At 41.7% G+C, this 18,982-nt stretch overlaps 1 protein-coding gene across 9 annotated transcripts in view; it reads left to right on the plus strand.

Annotated features, from left to right (window-relative positions):
* Nucleotides 1–18,982, plus strand: part of ZRANB3 (zinc finger RANBP2-type containing 3) — a 157,065-nt gene that overhangs the window by 29,295 nt on the left and 108,788 nt on the right. For 6 of the 9 annotated variants that reach the window (XM_084775786.1, XM_084775784.1, XM_084775788.1 and 3 more), the window contains one exon: nucleotides 18,576–18,594. In XM_084775786.1, coding sequence (XP_084631912.1) covers nucleotides 18,576–18,594 — 19 coding nt within the window. Of the gene's footprint in view, nucleotides 1–3,982; nucleotides 4,076–12,859; nucleotides 12,908–13,372; nucleotides 13,440–18,573; nucleotides 18,595–18,982 lie in introns of those variants that run through there. The other 3 variants (XM_084775790.1, XM_084775789.1, XM_084775793.1) reach the window with 2 other exon arrangements.

Here is an 18,982-nt window from a genome sequence, read left to right on the forward strand (position 1 = left end):
TATACACTACCCACATGCTGGTTATTAGATCCATTGTCGCAGAGTTATAGTGACAGAATTATATGTTTAGGTAATGTCTTCCAAGAGAGTGTATGAGAGAACACATTCATATAGCGTTCGCTGCCTCATATTAGTATAATTGCGGTTTCTTTATTACTTGTTAATGTCTTACTGTGTCCAACATGTAAATTAAGCTTTACTGTAGGGATGCATGTAGAGGAGAAATGGTATTTATTTAGTATTTGGTGTCTAAGGTTTCGGGCGTCTACTGGAGTTCCTGCAGTCTATCCTTGAATATCCAGGGGAGTCTAGTGTACCTGTATGAGCCTCATACTAGCTGACGTGCTCTGGAAATCCATCTGGGAATCTGCACAACTAGATGGAGGGTTGGTTTCTGAGGGTTTTAGATACAGCAGTGGCCCGATGCTCTGCTGTAGTGTTTACGTGGAAACAGGCAATGAAACCTGCCTGGCAGAGCACCAGACCTTCAGCTAGGGTACAATCAGCCACAGGAGGAGGACTGTCCTGGGACCCAAAGCCACGGTTACTGCCCACCAAAGAAAATGAAGTCCTGACACCCAAATCAACAGTAGCGGTGCTATGCTTAAAGAATGTAAACTTCTTCCAAGCACTTGTGTTTACAGTCATCTTTCAAATAGCAAGATCACAGAATCCCAAAGCTTGCTTACTGTTATGGACTATGTAATAGAGGAGAAAATTGATACCTATAATTACTATTTGATTCCCAAACATAGCTTTTGGTAGAACTGCTAGTTCTTTTCTTTTTTTCATCTTGTTTTTTCAAGTCAGGGTTTCTCTGTGTAGCTTTGGCTGTCCTGGAACTCACTCTGTGGACCAAGGTGGCTGCAGATGCATAGAGATCTATCTGCCTCTGCCTCCCCTACCGCTGCGATTAAAGCCATGCGCTGCCACCACTTGGCTGCAAGTTCTCTTTATTAAAAGAGATTTTATTATTTTGCTTTTGTCTATGCATACATAGTTGTGTATATATGCACATGTGTCAGTTTGGGTTTCTACGGCTGTGAAGAGACACCATGAACGTGGCAGTTCTTTTTTTTTGGGTTTTTTGTTTTTTTGTTTTTTTTTTTTTTGGTTTTTTGAGACAGAGTTTCTCTGTGTAGCCTTGGTTGTCCAGAACTCACTTTGTAGACCAGGCTGGCCTCGAACTCACAGCGATACACCTGCCTCTGCCTCCCGAGCGCTGGGATTAAAGGCGTGCGCCACCACGCCCGGCTGGCAGTTCTTTTAAAGGTAAGCATTTAACTGGGTCTGGCTTACAGTTCAGAGGTTTAGCCCATTGTCACCATGGCAGGAAGCATGGTGGCACACAGGCAGACATGGCGCTGGAGAGGGAGCTGAAAGGTCTACATCTGGGTCAACAGACAGCTTGAAGAGAGCGACGCTGGACCTGGCTTGAACATATTAAACCTCAAAGCCCACCCACAGGGACACACTTCCTCCAACAGGCCACACCTCCCAGGGCCACTTCCTATTGATCTATGGGCCCATTTTCATTCATACCACCACAATACATAGTCATGTAAGTGTGCACGTGCGTGTGTGGTGAATAGTAATTGATGCAGGGTGTCTTTTTTCTATGGCTCTCCAAACTTTTTGAGACAGGGCCTCTCACTGAACCTGAAGCTTGCCAGTTTGCCTAGACTAGCTGAGCACTGGTGATCCTCTTGGCTCCGCCTACCGAGTGCTGCTGAAGGTATAGCTGAAGGGACCCTCCCCAGGGACCCCAAACTCCCCCAAAGACCCCAGTTACTTGCCTAGACCAACCCCATGACAGGGTTCAGGTTTTCACTCTGCCTAACAAGGCCAAGTTTCTAACAATTCCTGGAAATACCACAAGTTATGGACAGCTAGTCAGCTTATAGAACAAAATGACCGGATACCATGTTTTTATTACGTCATGGCCTTGGTAAAGAACACAGCTGGCCCCATCCAGTCCTGAATTCTCTCGTACACTATGACCCAATTCTGTCATCCCAGACCCCTCCAACTGTCTATAAGTTGAGCCTGCATGCTTATTTCGGGGTCATCCTTTAGAGGAGAGAGGTGATCCTAGCATGATAGAATAAAAATACTCTTTGTTTTGCATACTGCCTTGGGGTCTTTCTTCAGCAGATCATGCGAACCCTATCAATAGCCATGCACATCTTTACCTGGTTTGGTTTGGTTTGGTTTTTGTTTTTGTTTTCATGAGTTCTGGGGCATCAGACCTAGTTCTTTATGTTAGTGGGGTAAGCACTTTACCCACTAGTTATTTCTACTCTAAACTACATGTTCTTTGTTTGCTTGTCTTGTCTTTTGTTTTATTTTGTTTTGTTTCTTGTTGTTTTTGTTTTTCAAGAGGGGTCTCTCTGTGTAGCTTTGACTGCCCTAGACTGGCTTTATAGACCAGTTTGGCCTGGGACTCACAGCGATCTGCCTGCCTCTGCCTGCGCCACCACCGCCTGGCTTGTTTTTTTGAGACAGGGTTTCTCTGTGTAGCCCTGGCTGTCCTGGACTTGCTTTGTAGACAGGGCTGGCCTCGAACTCGCAGCGATCCACCTGCCTCTGCCTCCCAAGTGCTGGAACTAAAGGCGTGCACTCCTCGCTCAGCTTAACTACGCGTTCTCACCTCACAGTTCCCTATTATTTCACCCACACTCTCACTTCAGTAACTTTAAAATTGCTTCTTCAGATTCTTTGCTTATATATTTAGGATTCCTGTTGTGCGTGACGCACATCTAAAACATTTTTACTTCTAATGCTTATTCATTTCTTTCAAGTCCTGCTTTCAGATTGCTCACCCGTTTCTTCCTAGTCCTCAGCATCTAATTGGTGTCCCTCTTCAGATATGTAATTTAGATGGTCAGTTATGTTTGTAAAATATCTCTTGTATAACACTCCCAATTTATTATTTTGGATGAAATAGGGTACATAGTATATGGCTCTTTCTTGAGTTCAATCCCCAGGGTCTACATGGTGGAAAAAGAGAATCTACTCTAGGAAGTTGTTCTGTGACTTCCACACGTGTGCTGTGGTATTCTGCCTCCTGCTCTCATATCCGTGTGTCATACACACAATAATGAAAGTTTTTAAGGTTATATCAGCGATTCTTTTTTTTTCTTTTTTCCCCCCTTGTTTTGTTGTTGTTTGTTTGAGGCGGGGTTTTTCTGTGTACCCATGGCTGACCTGGACTCGCTTTGTAGACTAGGCTGACTTTGAACTCACAGAGATCCACCTGCCTCTCCCTCCCCAAGAGCTGGGATTACAGGTGTATGCCACCATGCCCAGCTCAGAGAACTTACTGTTTAGGTAAGTTCTTATAGGTGTGCTGTTTATCACTTAATTTTGTTTGTAAATATCTAACTTTTTTACCATTTGTTTTTATTTATATATAGCATAACTTACAAATAGTACATATATATATATATATGTATATATGAATTACCCAGTACTGATGAAGCACCATGGAGAAATTTCACTCCTAATGGGGATGTCAGCCTCCATGACCATTTTTAGCCTGCAGTTGAGTTATAGCAAGTGACACTTGTTCTTATGTCTAATGTGTTACCTAGTGGCTACTGTGCCTACAGAGCATGGCGGAGGGCATAAATTTCTCATTTCAATTAATTTGGATTTTTAAATTACTCATAAACTAGTGACTACACTATCAGATAGAACAGCTCTATTGGGTTATAGCTTATATTAAATTAATTATGTCATAAAATGTTGATGTAAAAATACTATACTAAATTGAATGTGTTGCTGAGGTTCTGATTTGGACAAGAGGCATAATTTATTTAAATTCATCATCCTATCTATGTACAGAATAACTTAAAATTATCACTGGGTATTTTTTTTGTGGCTGAATGTGTAAATCAGTGTGACATAGGAATTCTGAGTCAGCTCAGGAAGAGGCGTTTGAAGTTTTCCTGCGCTCAGGCTTTCTTTCCACCCATCACAGGCTCCCTCTCATACAGTGAGGAACGCGCCACCAGGTGCTCCCGAGTGACAGGGCAGGGACAAGAGATGGGAAGCTGTGGGGTAAAGCAACAGAAGATTTGTCACTTCAAGTTCTGGTTTTTTGTTTGTTTGTTTGTTTTAATTCTTACATCTATTGTCAAATTAGTGTAAATCAAATCAACATAATTTCTTTAAGTCATTTTTAAAGTTAGTGTTCCAGAAGGCTTGTCACCAGTCAAGGTCAGTCCCTCTACGTTTGACTGCATTGCTGCAAGGTTTTTGTTTTGCTTTCTTATTTTTTTAAGGAGAATTTATATATCCTACACACACACACACACACACACACACACACACACACACACACACACACACACTCAGAAGCAGATGAATTCTTTTGCTTTTGTTCAGATCTCACTTTCTTAGACCTTTACTTTTTTCTCCAGATTTTAAATGACAAGTGATGCGACTAAATGGATTTTTCTTTTAATCAAAGAAGCAAATACTATTCTCCCTTTGTGTCTTCCTATGACAGAATAATCATAGGGCATTGATAATAAGAGGAAATTACAATGATGTGATATTCATTCTTGTCTGGCCACATATGATTTTTTTTTCTTATTCCTTTAATTTGAGGCTCAGCTTTTACTGAACAATTTAGACACTGGAAAATGTATCAGAACTAGATAGAGAGATGAATGTGCTGCTCTGGTGATGGGTCTGTATCCCAATGCATTTTGAGTATAAGTGTTGATTGAGAAAAGAGTAAGGCAGAGGAGTGGCTCAGAGACAGTGATCAGGGTTCCCTCAAATTCTGATGCCACTATTGCCGTATTGGGCCTTTCTGAACTGTGAAAATCTGGGAGTTATTCACTTATAAAAAAGAAAGGCTGTCGGGCAGTGGTGGCGCATGCCTTTAATCCCAGCACTCCGGAGACAGAGGCAGGCGGATCACTGTGAGTTTGAGGCCAGCCTGGTCTACAAAGTGAGTCCAGGACAGCCAAGGCTACACAGAGAAATCTTATCTCAAAAAACAAAAACAAAACAAACTCAAAAACAAAAAAGAGAGAGAGAAAGGCATGAATGCTGTCATTTCATTTTACAGTCACCCCACAGAAAAGTTAAAGAACTTTCTTGGTCTCCGTCTATAGCTCAGTTGGAGGAATGCTTTCCCAGCATGCATCATGCACTTAGCTTGGTACCCAGTAGTGCACAAGCTGTGCATGACGCTTATGACTGAAAACCTCCCCTCAGGAGGTGGAAGCAAGAGCATAGAAAGTTGGACGTCATCCTTGGCTAACTAGTTGCTAGGCTATCTGCATTATAATCTACAGACTTCAATGTTTATTAGATTGGGAAGTCAGAGACCTGGGTTTTAGATTTTAAAAAATTGTGTATTTACTTTTGTTTGTTTGTTTGTTTGTTTTGAGACAAGGTTTCTCTGTATAGCCTTGGCTGTCCTGGGATCACTTTGTAGACCAGGCTGGCCTCGAACTCACAGCGATCCACCTGCCTCTGCCTCCCAAGTGCTGGGATTAAAGGCATGCGCCACCACGCCCAGCTCTGTGTATTTATTTTGTGTGACATATGTGTACATGTTCCACAACACGAGCGAATATCAGAGGACAATTTGTGGAAGTTAGTTCTCGCCGGTGATGTGAGTGTGGGATCAGACTCTGATAGCTAGCCTTCCAGCAAACAGCTTTACCGACTGAACCGTCTGGCCTGCCCCCTGGGTCCAGTTTTTGCTCAAGTATTAATTAAGTTCCTGGCCTTGAGTAGGTGGTTTTGAGCAGTGTTTTATTTTTCCCTTTAAAAAAATCTGGTATAATTTGATCACCCTTAAAATAATATTTCCAAAGTACTGTTGGTGTGTGTGTGTGTGTGTGTGTGTGTGTGTGTGTGTGTGTGTGCGCGTGCGCGCGCGCACACACACACACACGTGCACGCTTACTGTCACTATAAAAACATGCTTAAGATAATGACTTTTAAAAAGAAAATGTTTACTTTGGCTCACGGTTTTAGATATGTTAGTCCATGATTTGCTGGCAGAAATCTATGGCAGAGCAGGACTTCCCGCGTAACCAGGAAATGAAAAGAAAGGACTTGAGTCTCAGTCACCCAAGGGCCTTGCCCCGGTCCCCACCTCTACACAGCTCACTACCTTTCAGTAGTATTATATTTTTTTTTTTAAAAAGTTGCCTCCTGGGAACAAGGCTTTAAGATGCAAACTGTTGTATGGAAAAATAGTACTAGTTATGTATAGTGGTTCTTTTGTTTAATTCCAGTACTTGGAAGGCAGAGACTGGTAGGTCTCTTGAGTTCAAGGCCAGCACAATCTACAAAAGAGTTCTAGGCATTCCTCGACAGTGAGACCCTATCTCAATAGTGATAATAATAAAATTAGTATAAACTACCCTACATCTCAATTTAAAAGTAGAACATTCATGATGCATTAATTCCACATGAAATGATTTTGTTCTATTTTAACATAAAGAAATTAGACTTCTAAATTTTCCACTATGACATCTCTAACTTGTAATAATTTTTTTCCCTTAATATTTCTTCCTTCTGTCATGAGTAGTTCAGCATCCTTCTGCTACTAGAGCAAACATGACTAGCATGGTGTGTAATGACTGTGATGATGGTATTAGTACCACTTTCTTCTTCCACCAGCTGTGTAGACCCATCAGTACTGCATAAGTCACTGACGTGATTTATGATGCACATACGACCTTTCTTTGACAGCTTTGACAGCTACACACGATATTGTCTCTTTTGCATCTCTGAAATACATATTTAAATCCAAGGTGCCTAAAATTGATAAATATTATAGATCCGGAGGCTGAAGAGATGACTTAGCACTTAAGAATACTGTTGCAGGCTGGAGAGATGGCTCAGAGGGTAATTCCCAGCAGCCACATGGTGGCTCACAACCATCTGTAATGTGATATAATGCCCTCTTCTGGCATGCAGGTATATAGGTAGGCAGAGCACTATATATATAAATAAATAAATCTTTAAAAATAAAAAAGAAAGAATACTATTGCTTTTGTAGAGGATGTAGGTTTGGTTCCCAGCACCTACATGGTGGCTCACAACTGTTCATAAATCCAGTCCCAGGGGATCTGATGACCTCTTCTGTTCCCTTTGGCATCTGATACACATACAGACAGACAGACAAAACACACAAACACGTAAAATAAAAACAAATCATCTTTTAAAAAATGTTATAGATCTTATACCACCCTTGTCATAATTCTAGAAGCTTTCTCTCCCTAGAACTGACAAGCTGCTACCAGCCATGATATGGATGTCAGACCTGGAAAGGCTGGTATAGGAACTCAGTTCAAGGCCAGAGGCCTACAAGACAGTACAGATGGGTTACATCGTGACATCATCTCAGCAGAACTCCCCTTTTTATTTCTGCTCATCCTCCCAGGGGCTAGGTGCTGTGCACTCACATTGCTGAAGGTAGACCATGCTGACCTCAAACTCACAGAGAGCTATTTCTTCTGCCTCCTGAGTGCACCATGCTCACTGGCTTTCTTTTTGAGGCAAGTTTCTCAGCTATATCTCACCTGGAATTTACTGTCCTCAAAGCTCCTATCCTTGTGGCTCAGCCTCCGCTGTGCTGAAGGCATAGCTTGTCCTGATTTAAGTTTGTTTTTGTTTGTTTGTTTGTTCTAGATTTATTTATTTTATGTATATGAGTGTTCTGGCTGCATGTACACCTGCAGGCCACAAGAGGGCTCTTAACCACTGAGCCATCTCTCCAACCCTCCTGATTTAAGTTTTGACTAAAGTTTTCCGTGTGAACGGAAAGCACACCCTCAACAATGTAACTGAATAGCTCTGTGAATTTTTCACAATGGGAACTAGGATTTGGATCCAGAAATATATTTGGCTAAACCCAAGACATCCAGGATGTGATCTCCTCATACACTATTACCTCCTTTTCCAACTAATCATTTTTATTTTTATTTTATTTTATTTTATTTTTTTGAGACAGGGTTTCTCTGTGCAGTCTTGGCTGTCCTAGACTCACTTTGTAGACCAGGCTAGCTTGAAATCACAAAGATCCTGAGTACTGGGATCAAAGACGTGCACCACCACACCCCGTTTCATTTCAGAATATTTTATAAGAAAAATCACACTTTGCTAAATTGTGTTTGGCTTCACCCTAAAACATAAACTACTTGGCAGCTGCTTTCTGTGAACTTTACCCTGTCATTTGTATAACTACAGATTGTTGATTCCCAGGGTTCTACAAGAGTCCCTTCTAAGAATGTCCACAATTTCCTCACTGCTCCTTCCCGTCGTGTTGCTGAACCTGAGGTGGTTTTGTTTCGTTTTTGTGAACAGCACCACCAGGAACATTATTGTTTGTTTAGTTATTGTATTTGTTTGAGTTCTAAGTTTAAGAGCTGTTCCCAAGGCAAGCACAGACATTAAGTAATGCTAAGCAGGGCTGTAAGATGGCTCAGTGGTTAAGAATGCACACTGCTCTTCCAGAGGGCCTAAGTTCAGTTTCCAGTATCCATTGTGAGTGTCTTACAACTGCCTGTAACTCCAGCGCCAAAGGATCTGGTGCCCTCTTCTGGCGTCTGCTGGCATCTGCACTCATGTGCACCAACCTGCACCCAGTCACATACATATATGTAGTTTAAAAAATCTTAAAGCCAGCCAGGCATGGTGATCCACATCTTTAATCCATCTTAAAGTAAGTACATGACGAGGGAAATAAAAACTAACCTTTTTATTCATAAGCATTCCTTGTGTGACCTTCAAGATTGCAAATGTTTGTGTCCTTGACTTTCTGAAAGCCTCTTTTTTTTTTTCCAATTTAACATGCTCTTGTTACGTTCAAAAATAGTTGTGTTATGATATATATAATATAAATTTTAGTTTTTTGTTTTAGTTACTTATTACTGTGATAAAATACCTGACAGAAACAACTTAATGACGGAAGGGTTATTTTGGTTTACAGTCTGTTGTGGAACAGAAGACATGGGACAGGAACATGTGCTGGTCATGCTGTGTCCAAAGTCAGAAAGCTTAGTGGTCCTATTATATTCTGAGGGGCTCTTGATTTCTAATAACACTGTCTACCTCATCCTTATATCTGTCCATGAAAATTGAAGTGATATTGTCTGACTTTATTATGAAACAATTATAATGCGGAAAGTTGTCTTTATTTACTTACATATTTTCATAGACTCGATCAAGCATATCTGAGTTACTTTTGATTTTTGGGGTTAGGTAGGAGCATGCTCGTCAGAGGCAGCTTGCTGGACTTGGCTCTCTCCTTCCACCAGGGGGGCCCTGAGCCTCTAAATTAGGTTGTCAGGCTCGGCAGCAAGTTGCTTTGACCTCTGGTTTATCTCACTGGCCTTAGTATTTGTATGTAACTATATTTTTGTTTTTAACTCCATAATATTCAAACAAATGTTATTGTTAATAAAATTTAGGCCGCAAAAATTCTGTATGAATTGTTAAGTCAACTAGGTATTTTTTCTTTTTACTTAAAGGCTTGTTTTGTTGTTGTTGTTTTTAAGGCCAATTATTTTCTTCTTTGCCATTTATTCATTTTCTACAGTTGTTGATTGAATATAAACTAGAGGATATTTATGGGACATATTTCTGTGGCAGTGTTATTAACTAAGGTTACAGTATTATTATTATTTCTTTAAACAGTAAACATTTAAAGAAATAGTAAACAGAAAGAAAGCATAGTCATTTATACTTGCCGATATATTCAACATCCCCAGTGATAGTTACTCTTTAGCATAAACCTAAATTTCTATCCAGTACTATTTGCTTGAGCCTTCTCCCCCCCCCCCCATGTAAGTCTGCCAGTCTGCAAGGAATTACTTGGCTCTTGTTTATCAGAATGTTTGTTTAGCTTCTTGATTTGGAAGGGTATTAGTGTTGGGCAGAGAGCTATGGGTTAATAGGTTATTTTTTTTCTTTTTGGTAATATAGTGATAGTATTTCATTCTATTTTTTTGATAACCCTTGGCAATTCTTTTTTTAAAATATATTTTATTAATTAATTGATATTACATCTCAATGGTTATCCCATCCCTTGTATCCTCCCATTCCTCCCTCCCTCCCATTTTCCCCTTACTCCCCTCCCCTATGACTGTTCCTGAGGGGGATTACCTCCCCCTGTATATGTTCATAGGGTATCAAGTCTCTTCTTGGTAGCCTGCTATCCTTCCTCTGAGTGCCACCAGGCCTCCCCATCCAGGGGTATAGTCAAATATGGGGCACCAGAGTTCGTGTGAAAGTCAGACCCCACTCCCCATGCAACTGTGAAGAATGTCCTGTCTATTGGCTAGATCTGGGTAGGGGGTTCGAAGTTTACTGCATGTATTGTCCTTGGCTGGTACCATAGTTTGAGCAGGACCGCTGGGCCCAGATCTGCCCTTCTTCTTGTAGGTTTCTAGGATCCTCTGGATCCTTCTGTTTCCCCATTCTCCCATGCTTCTCTCATCTAGAGTCCCAATAGGATGTCCTGCCCTCTGTCCCACTTTCCTGGTAAGTGAAGACTTTCACGGGATATGCCCCTTGGGCTAGTGTCCAGATAGAAGTGAGTATATACCATTTGACTCTTTCTGCTTCTGGGTTAACTCACTCATTATGATCATTTCTAGTTCAATCCATTTGTCCACATTTTGGGAATTCCTTGTTTTTAATAGCTGAGTAGCAAGCATTCCATAGTGTATATGGACCACAGTTTCTTTATCCATTCTTCTACTGATGGACACTTAGGCTGTTTCCAGGTTCTGGCTATTATGAATAAGGCTACTATGAACATGGTAGAGCAAATTTTCTTGTTGTGTGCTGGAGCATCTTCTGGGTGTATTCCAAGGAGTAGAATAGCTGTGTCTTGAGGAAGCCTTATTCCCAGTTTTCTGAGATAGCGCCAGATAGATTTACAAAGTGGCTGTACTAGTTTGCATTCCCACCAGCAATGAAGGAGTGTTCCTCTCTCTCCACATCCTCGCCAGCATGTGGTGTCACTTGATCTTAGCCATTCTGATGGGTGTAAGATAGAATCTCAGCGTTGTTTTGATTTGCATTTCCCTGATGATTAAGGAGGTTGAGCATTTCTTTAAGTGTTTCTCAGCCATTTGATATTCCTCTGTTGAGAATTCTCTGTTTAGTTCCAAGCCCCATTTCTCAATTGGGTTATTTGGTTTGGTGGTGTTTAATTTCTTGAGCTCTTTATATATTTTGGATATTAGACCTTTGTCAGATGTAGGGTTGGTGAAGATCTTTTCCCAGTTTGTAGACTGTCGCTTTGTTCTCTTGACAGTGTCCTCTGCCTTACAGAAGCTTCTCAGCCTCATGAGGTCCCATTTATTAATTGTTGACCTTAAGGCCTGGGCTGTTGGTGTTCTGTTCATGAAGTTGTCTCCTGTGCCAATGTCTTCCAGGCTCTTCCCAACTTTTTCTTCTAACTGATTTAGTGTCTCTGGTTTTATGTTGAGGTCTTTGATCCACTTGGACTTGAGTTTTGTGCATGGTGACAAATATGGGTTCAATTGCATTTTTTTACACGTAGACATCCAGTTAGACCAGCACCATTTATTGAAGATGCTATCCTTTTTCCATTAAATAGATTTGGATTCTTTATCAAAAATTAAGTGACCATATGTGTGTGGATTCATATCTGGGTCTTTAATTCGATTCCACTGATCAACCAGCCTATTGCTGTGCCAGTACCATGCTGTTTTAATTACTGTTGCTTTATAGTACAGTTTGAGATCAGATATGGAGATTTCCTCCAGAGGATCTTTCATTGTACAAGATTGTTTTAGCTATTCTGGGTTTTTTGTTTTTCCATATGAAGTTGAGAACTGATCTTTCAATGTCTTTTTTAAATTGTGTAGGTATTTTGATAGGGATTGCATTGAATCTGTAAATTGCTTTTGGTAAGATGGCCATTTTTACTATGTTAATTCTCCCGATCCACGAGCAAGGTAGATCATTCCATCTTCTGATGTCATCTTCAATCTCTTTCTTCAGAATTTTGAAATTTTTTTCAAACAAGTCTTTCACTTGCTTGGTTAGAGTAACTCCTAAATATTTTATATTGCTTGTGGCTAACGTGAAGGGTGTAGTTTTCTTAATTTCTTCCTCTGCATGATTGTCATTTGTATATAGGAAGGCTACTGACTTTTTTGAGTTAATTTTGTATCCAGCCAATTTGCTGAAGGTGTTTATCAGCTGTAGTTTTACTTAGTTTTATAAACAATAGTAAATATGTAAAAGCTAATATAAACTATTGGCTCAGGGTTATTTTTTAAAAGATTTATTTATTTTATGTATATGAGTGTTTTGCCAACATATGCAGATGTGGGCCTCATGTGTACCTGGTACCTGCAGGTGTCAGATGAGGGTGTAGGATCCCCTGAAACTGTTGTGATTGTGGATTACCACCTGGGTTCTGAGAACTGAACCTCTTGCAAAACACCCACTTGTCAGGTCAGGGATCCATGGGAAAAGCCGTTCTGGAACAAGAGTGGGGGTCAAGGCACATCCAAACCACAGAAATCTCATCCCGAGATTGACAGGAGCAGCATTACTCCCTTTCCCCCAGTCTCTCCATGGCCTGAACTAGCCTGTGCCCCCCACTTTGCCCTCCCCAGAGGAGGTCATGTAGCCAGGTTAAAAGGGGCAGCACAGGAAGGCCCCTTATGCAAATGAGATTTCATCACCCTGAAAGCCCATACCCACCCCCAAAGGTTTAAGTAGCCATTGCTTCCCCATTAAATGAGCTGTCTTGCTGAAGCCTAAGTGTTTACCACTGCCTGAGCTATCTTTCCTCTCAGCCTCGTGTCCTCCTCTCAGCATTCACCAATTGGAATTGCCAGCCAATTGCTCTGCGATGGCGGAGAAGTGGAGCAAGAAGGCACTGGTGAGCCATATCTTTAGCCCCTCAGCTGGAATTTTGATGTATCTTCCTAAAGCAGGAGAGGAAACCATTTTCTCAGTATGTCTACCGGGACACGAAGCTAGTTCCTGTTTTATTCTTTATTGGTAAAACTGCATGGCAATTTTGTGCTAATGGGGTCAGACTAACGAAGCATATTTTCGTGCTATTACAAGCATTTGACTAGCTTAATATTTTTTTAAAGCTAATAGACAGAAAAGGCAATTCTTTTAAAAATTCATTAGGTTTTCAGAACATACAGAAGCTTTACTTGCATTACCCTGTGTCTCTATGTACTCAGAAACTGTCGGAAGCTTTTCTCTCTTTCCGGTACATGACTTATATTAATGGTAAAAAGCTCTAAATTAACAAAAACATTAAATGTGACTTTGTTTTTCGGGGTCTTAGCTAGTAGCCATTAGCATTGCCTCAGTCCTTCCTCTCCTTTAGGGTTGTGTGTGCCTTCCATGTGCTCCTGAGGTGGCGGCTGAGGACATGTCTGGACCGGATGAGAACGGTGAGATGATAAGGCTTCTGTTCCAGCTTTATTCCTGTTGTTGTGACCAAAAGCAACTTAGTGGGGAAAGGTTTGCTTTGGGGTTTGTTGTTGTTGTTTGGTTGTTTTTTATTTGTGTGTGAATGTGGGGGGGGGGTTACTTTGGATTACAGTTACATGTCACTGTCCATCATTTTGTGGAACATTTTTAGATGCTTTGTCATCAGAGAGTGGCACTACTTAAGAAGAAATAGGAGGTGTAGCCTTGTTGGAGAAAATGTGTCATCTGGGGTTGGCTTTGTGGTGCCCCTCCCCCCTCCTTCTCTCTCTCTCTCTCTCTCTCTCTCTCTCTCTCTCTCTCTCTCTCTGTCTCTCTTCATGTTGCCTACGGGTCCTGATGTAGAACTCTGAGCTCCTTCTCCAGCACCATGTCTGCCTGCATGCCACCATGCCTCCCACCATGATAATGGACTAACCCTCTGAGCTCTAAGCCAGCCCCAATTAAATACTTTCTTTTATAAGAGTGGTTCTAATCACAGTGCCTCTTCACTGCAATAGAACACTGACTAAGACACCAGTTAAGAGTGATTGTAGGAGTAGGCATGATGGCACATGCCATTAGTCCCAGCACTCGGAGCCAGGGGCAGGTGGACTGTTGTGAGTTCAAGGCCAGCCTGGTCTACAAAGGGAGTCCAGGACAACCAGGATGACATAGAGAAATCTGGTCTCAAAAAAAAAAAAAAAGTGATTGTAGGAGGTGGTACAGACCTAAGCTCTCAGTGGTCCTCAGGATACCAACCAAGAGCAGGCCTCTGAAGAATAAGGCAGGAATTGTGAGTCCCCCAAAGCGAAGATGAGTTCCCTCCCAGAGGCACTAGTCATGTTTGAGCATGAGCCAGTTTCTGTTGGAGGCAGGGTGGTACCTGAGCAATGTCATCTTTCATCTTCCTCTGCAAGCAAGCAGGTTAGTTTGAGGATAGAGAAGCTGGAGTAAGTCTTAGTGGGCGAGGCACATGTTTGTGATGGGAAAGGAGTAAAGACCTCTCAGGAGAGACTCTGCCAAAGTGTGAAAAGCTCTTAATTGGCTGTCCTGGACTCACTGTAGACCAGGCTGGCCTCGAACTCACAGAGATCCACCTGCGTCTGCCTCCCTGAGTGCTGGGATTAGTGGCGTGCGCCTTCCTGTTTCCTTCACATATAGTGACTTTATTATTGTTTCATTGTCTTGAGTTGACTCCTTCAAACAAACAAACAAACAAAAACCATTCCCTCCTCGAGGGAGGCTTCTCAGGAAGTAAAGGAAACTTAGAAGGCTCAGGAAGTAAACAAAACTCAGAAGAAATTTACAGGATTCACAGTGAGTGCTCCTTCCTGCAAGGTTAACCATGATGCAACAACACCTGTTGAGAGAAGACTCCTTAACCAGAACAAACGTTCCCAATGCAGGAAATTGCCACATGCAGCCCTCTTGCATTAACTCCCATACACGTGTTAATCACTTCAAGTCAGGGTTGGAGGGCACCCACTGAGATTTCCAAGTTTTTTGTTTCTCAGGACAAAGAATCACACCTTTGTGATCGCATCAGGGAAAGGCATATGCTCAAAAGTACTATGCAGTAATGTGCATGATTCTGTACAAACCATTTAAATAGCACCTGTATTCTCCTGTGTTTGTATAGTTTTTCTAGTGCGTTCTCTGTTATGTGTATGTAGACAGGTGGGGAAGGGTTTCTAGTTGTTATTTCAGCTGGTTCTTTTCCTTTTTTTTAAATTTTTTTGTTTTGTTTTGTTTTTGTTTTTCAAGACAGGGTTTCTCTGTATAGCATTGGCTGTCCTGGAACTCTCTTTGTAGACCAGTCTGGCCTCGAACTCACAGTGATCCACCTGCCTCTGCCTCTTGAGTGCTGGTGGAATCAGCTGGTTTCTTTCATGTGCTGGAAGAAGGCACGGGATCTCTTGGAGTCACAGTTATTTGTAAGCTGCCTGATGTGGGTGCTGTGATGTGACTTGGGTCTGCAAGATAGAGCAGTAAGTGCTCTTGTGTTAATCTAGACACTGTTGTCTTCAGTCTCTGCACTTCTGCCATGCTGATGGACCCGAATCACAGCAGTGTACAACTCAGTATACTTGGAAAGAAAAAGGTCATCTCTCGGTTGACAAAGGATGGGAAATAGCAAGGACTTGGCTGCTGTTTGTACTACCTACAGCCATGAACAGAACACAATCAGGGATGTTATAATGTGCTCTGCGGCTCTACATCTGTTCACTTTCCCATTGGCATTGTTATTCAGGAGAAGTTTCATGGTATCTGAAATTTCTTGGGTGGCAAAACAGATCCACAGGGCTTGGATGACAGCAGGTATTGCTTGCTCAGGACTTCAGCCCAGTTATTCCTTAGAGGAAATGATATTGAATTTGTTTTGAGTTCAGCAGCTAAAAACCAAGGATATAAGAAAAAAATTGGATGTTATCTATGTCTCTGAGAAAGAAACAGTGCGGCAGGCTGCTGAGTAAGGCCTGATTTACCAAGTTGCCAATACAAGGTCCTGGAGTATAGCACTAACTTTGGTGTTTTAGTGATTCATAATAATGAAATATTTTATGGAAAAATAGTTAATCTCTCATTTGGTTTGAAAATCATGCCTTTATGCTTTTAGAGGTAGGGGTGTGTGTGTGTGTGTGTGTGTGTGTGTGTGTAAAATAAAAATGTACTTTATTCATCTCATAGTTTTATATTTTTCCCTTTTCCTGTAGTTGTAAGCCCCTCCTGGCTTGAGTGACTAGGCCTCCCCACCCCCACCCCCACCCCACCCAGGCTTCTCTAGTGGTCCTCCCTTACATTCCCTGTTCTCTATCATTCCTTACCCTGTTTTAAATAGACTTAAGTCATGTCGTTTTTCTTCTAGTCACTACACATAAGGGAAAGATCAAGTTCACTATCTCCCCAGAACAGTGATGGTTATACAATAGACTCTGAATAAATAACATACACCTCAAGAGGCATCTTTAATTGATTTCAATCGGGTTTTATTTTCTTATTTAGGGAGAGTGCACTTACCTGTGTGTGACTGGTGGAGATTGGAGATTGACTTGAGCCATCTTCCTGTCTCACGCTCTACCTTGTCTTTTGTGGCAGGGTCTCTTACTGAACCCAGAGCTCAGCATTTGGTTAGCCTGGCTGGCCAGTGAGCCCCAAACATCCCCCTGACTCGACTTTTTCTGTGCTGGCATTGCAAGGGAGCTCCACCACACCCAGGTTTTATGTGGGCTTTAGAGATTGGACTCAGATCCTCATAATTGCATGGCAAGCATCTCCCCAGCCCTTGACTTGGATTTTCAATCGAAAAAGTCGATATTCATATGAATCTGTCTGGAAAAAATTCCGTGTTATTTCTCGCTTTCCTACTTTCTGTAAAGAATGTAATAAACCAATTTATAGTAACATAATTGAGTTTTAATTTTTCCTTAGTTGAGATTATTTTTTTGTTCCCCTGATGTGCTTGCTGTCTCACATGGACCATTGGTTCTCCCCACCGTGCTTGCTGTTCTCTTCTGTTTATTTCTTCTGCTTAGAATCGGTTCATGAGCCCAGCCCTCACTTCTCACTGCATCACATTTACTTCTATAAACTATTTTTTAAAAAAGAATTCAGCAGATTGGGGCGATAGCTCAGTTGGTGGGATGCCTACTGCACAAGTATGAGCACCTGAGTTCTGATGCCCAGGACTCATGTAAAAATCCAGATGAGGTGCTCTATGCCTGGTGACAGGTGACTCCCCTGGAGCTCAGTAACCAGCTAGCCTACCCAGGTCAAAGAACTCCAGGTTCAGTGTGAGTTCCTATCTCAAAATACGGTGTTGGAGAGACCTTTCATTCTGGCGTCCATGTGCATGGGAACACACGGAGAACATGTACACATGCGCCCACACCCTCAGTCCTCCACACAAGCTTTTAAAAATAAAGAAAATGTAGCAAAAATAATAGAAATCAAATACACTTCAACAATAAACTAAGCTATAGCACACACACTTAGATGCAGCATGTAAAGTTAGACATCAGCTCTGTGGCAGAATGTGGCTGCTAGTCAGCGTAATGACTAGTCTTGTCAACTATACGCACCTAGAAGCACTTGGCCAGAGTCTCCGTGAGTCTAGATCACGTTGGCCTGTGGGCCTGCATAGGGGCTTTTGTGCATTGCCTTCATTGATGTGGGGGGCCCAGCCTGAATGTGGGTAGCACTGTTAACTAGTTTGGGGTCCTGGGCTGTCTAAGAATAGAGGAAGCAGGCTGAGTAGGAGGCATGCATGCGTTAATTGATTTCTGCTCTTGTTTGTGGGTGGGATGTGGCTGACTGTTTTGAGTTTTTGTCGTCTTGACCTCTGTGCTGTGATGAGATGGACTAAAACTGTAGGCTAAGTTAAACCTCCCTGGTCTAAGTTACTTTTTGTTGGGAATCTTCTGTTTGTTTATTGCAGAAACAAAATGAACACCTTCATTTTCTCTAACTCTATCTATCTATCTATCCACCCATCTATCTTATCTATCTATCTATCCATCCATCCATCCATCTATTCATCCATCCATCCATCTATCCATCCATCCATCCATCCATCTATCTATCCATCCATCCATCCATCCATCTATTTATCTATCTATCGAGACAGGGTCTCCCTAGGTAGCTCTGCCTGGCCTGCAGCTCACTATATAGACCAGGCTGGCCTTGAACTCAGAGGTCCACTTGCCTCTGTCTTCCAAGTGTTGGAATTCAAGGCTTGGACCATCACACTGTTCTTTAATCCAGTATCCTTTTCATCTGTAGAAACAGCTAGGCTTATTCATAGTTTAAGGAAGGAATTAGAAGGCATTCTTCACAATCTTGTGCCATTTTGCTCCTCAAGGATCTTTTTGGCCGCCTCCAATGGCCAGCAGTGGCAACAGCTTATCTGAAGCCTTGCCCCTCCCACATAGACGCGGGTCATTGGCAGCTATAGAGTTGTGTGAAGTCATCACTATCCAGCGTTCTCTTGCATTTACCTCAACCTCTCTGGATTAATCCTTTAGCATTTGTAAAGTGTTCTGTGGTGAGTTATCAGAACTGTGAATGTGTTTCACTTTGATGATTAAGACATTAATTTTTGGTTTTTTGTTTTTTTCTAGGTGTATGGTGGCGGATGAAGTAAGTACTTTAGAGCCATTTCTAAAAATATACAACCAGTGTTTACTATCTTCTGTGTTTTATATTGACTATATAACTCTGTTTTCTCACGTGATCCCTATCTATTTCATGGAGGAAAACACAAACAAAAGTAAATTTACCGTATAATAGCCATTTCCTCTTAAATATGTCTGTGTACAGCACATATAATTGTGTGTGTGCATGTATAAACCTTAAACAAACAAACCAGCTTTGTTGAGATAGAAGTTAACACTATTTGCAGTCTTCACAAGAACGTCTCTGGAAGAGTTCACAGCCATTGTACACTTTTGAACCTTGGCTATCTTAGTAACCTCCCATTGCTGTGATAAAGTATCATGACCGGGGGCAGCTTAAGGTGAGACAGGAG

Source organism: Acomys minous (assembly GCF_964271855.1).
Source record: "Acomys minous genome assembly, chromosome: 1".
NCBI lineage: Eukaryota > Metazoa > Chordata > Mammalia > Rodentia > Muridae > Acomys > Acomys minous.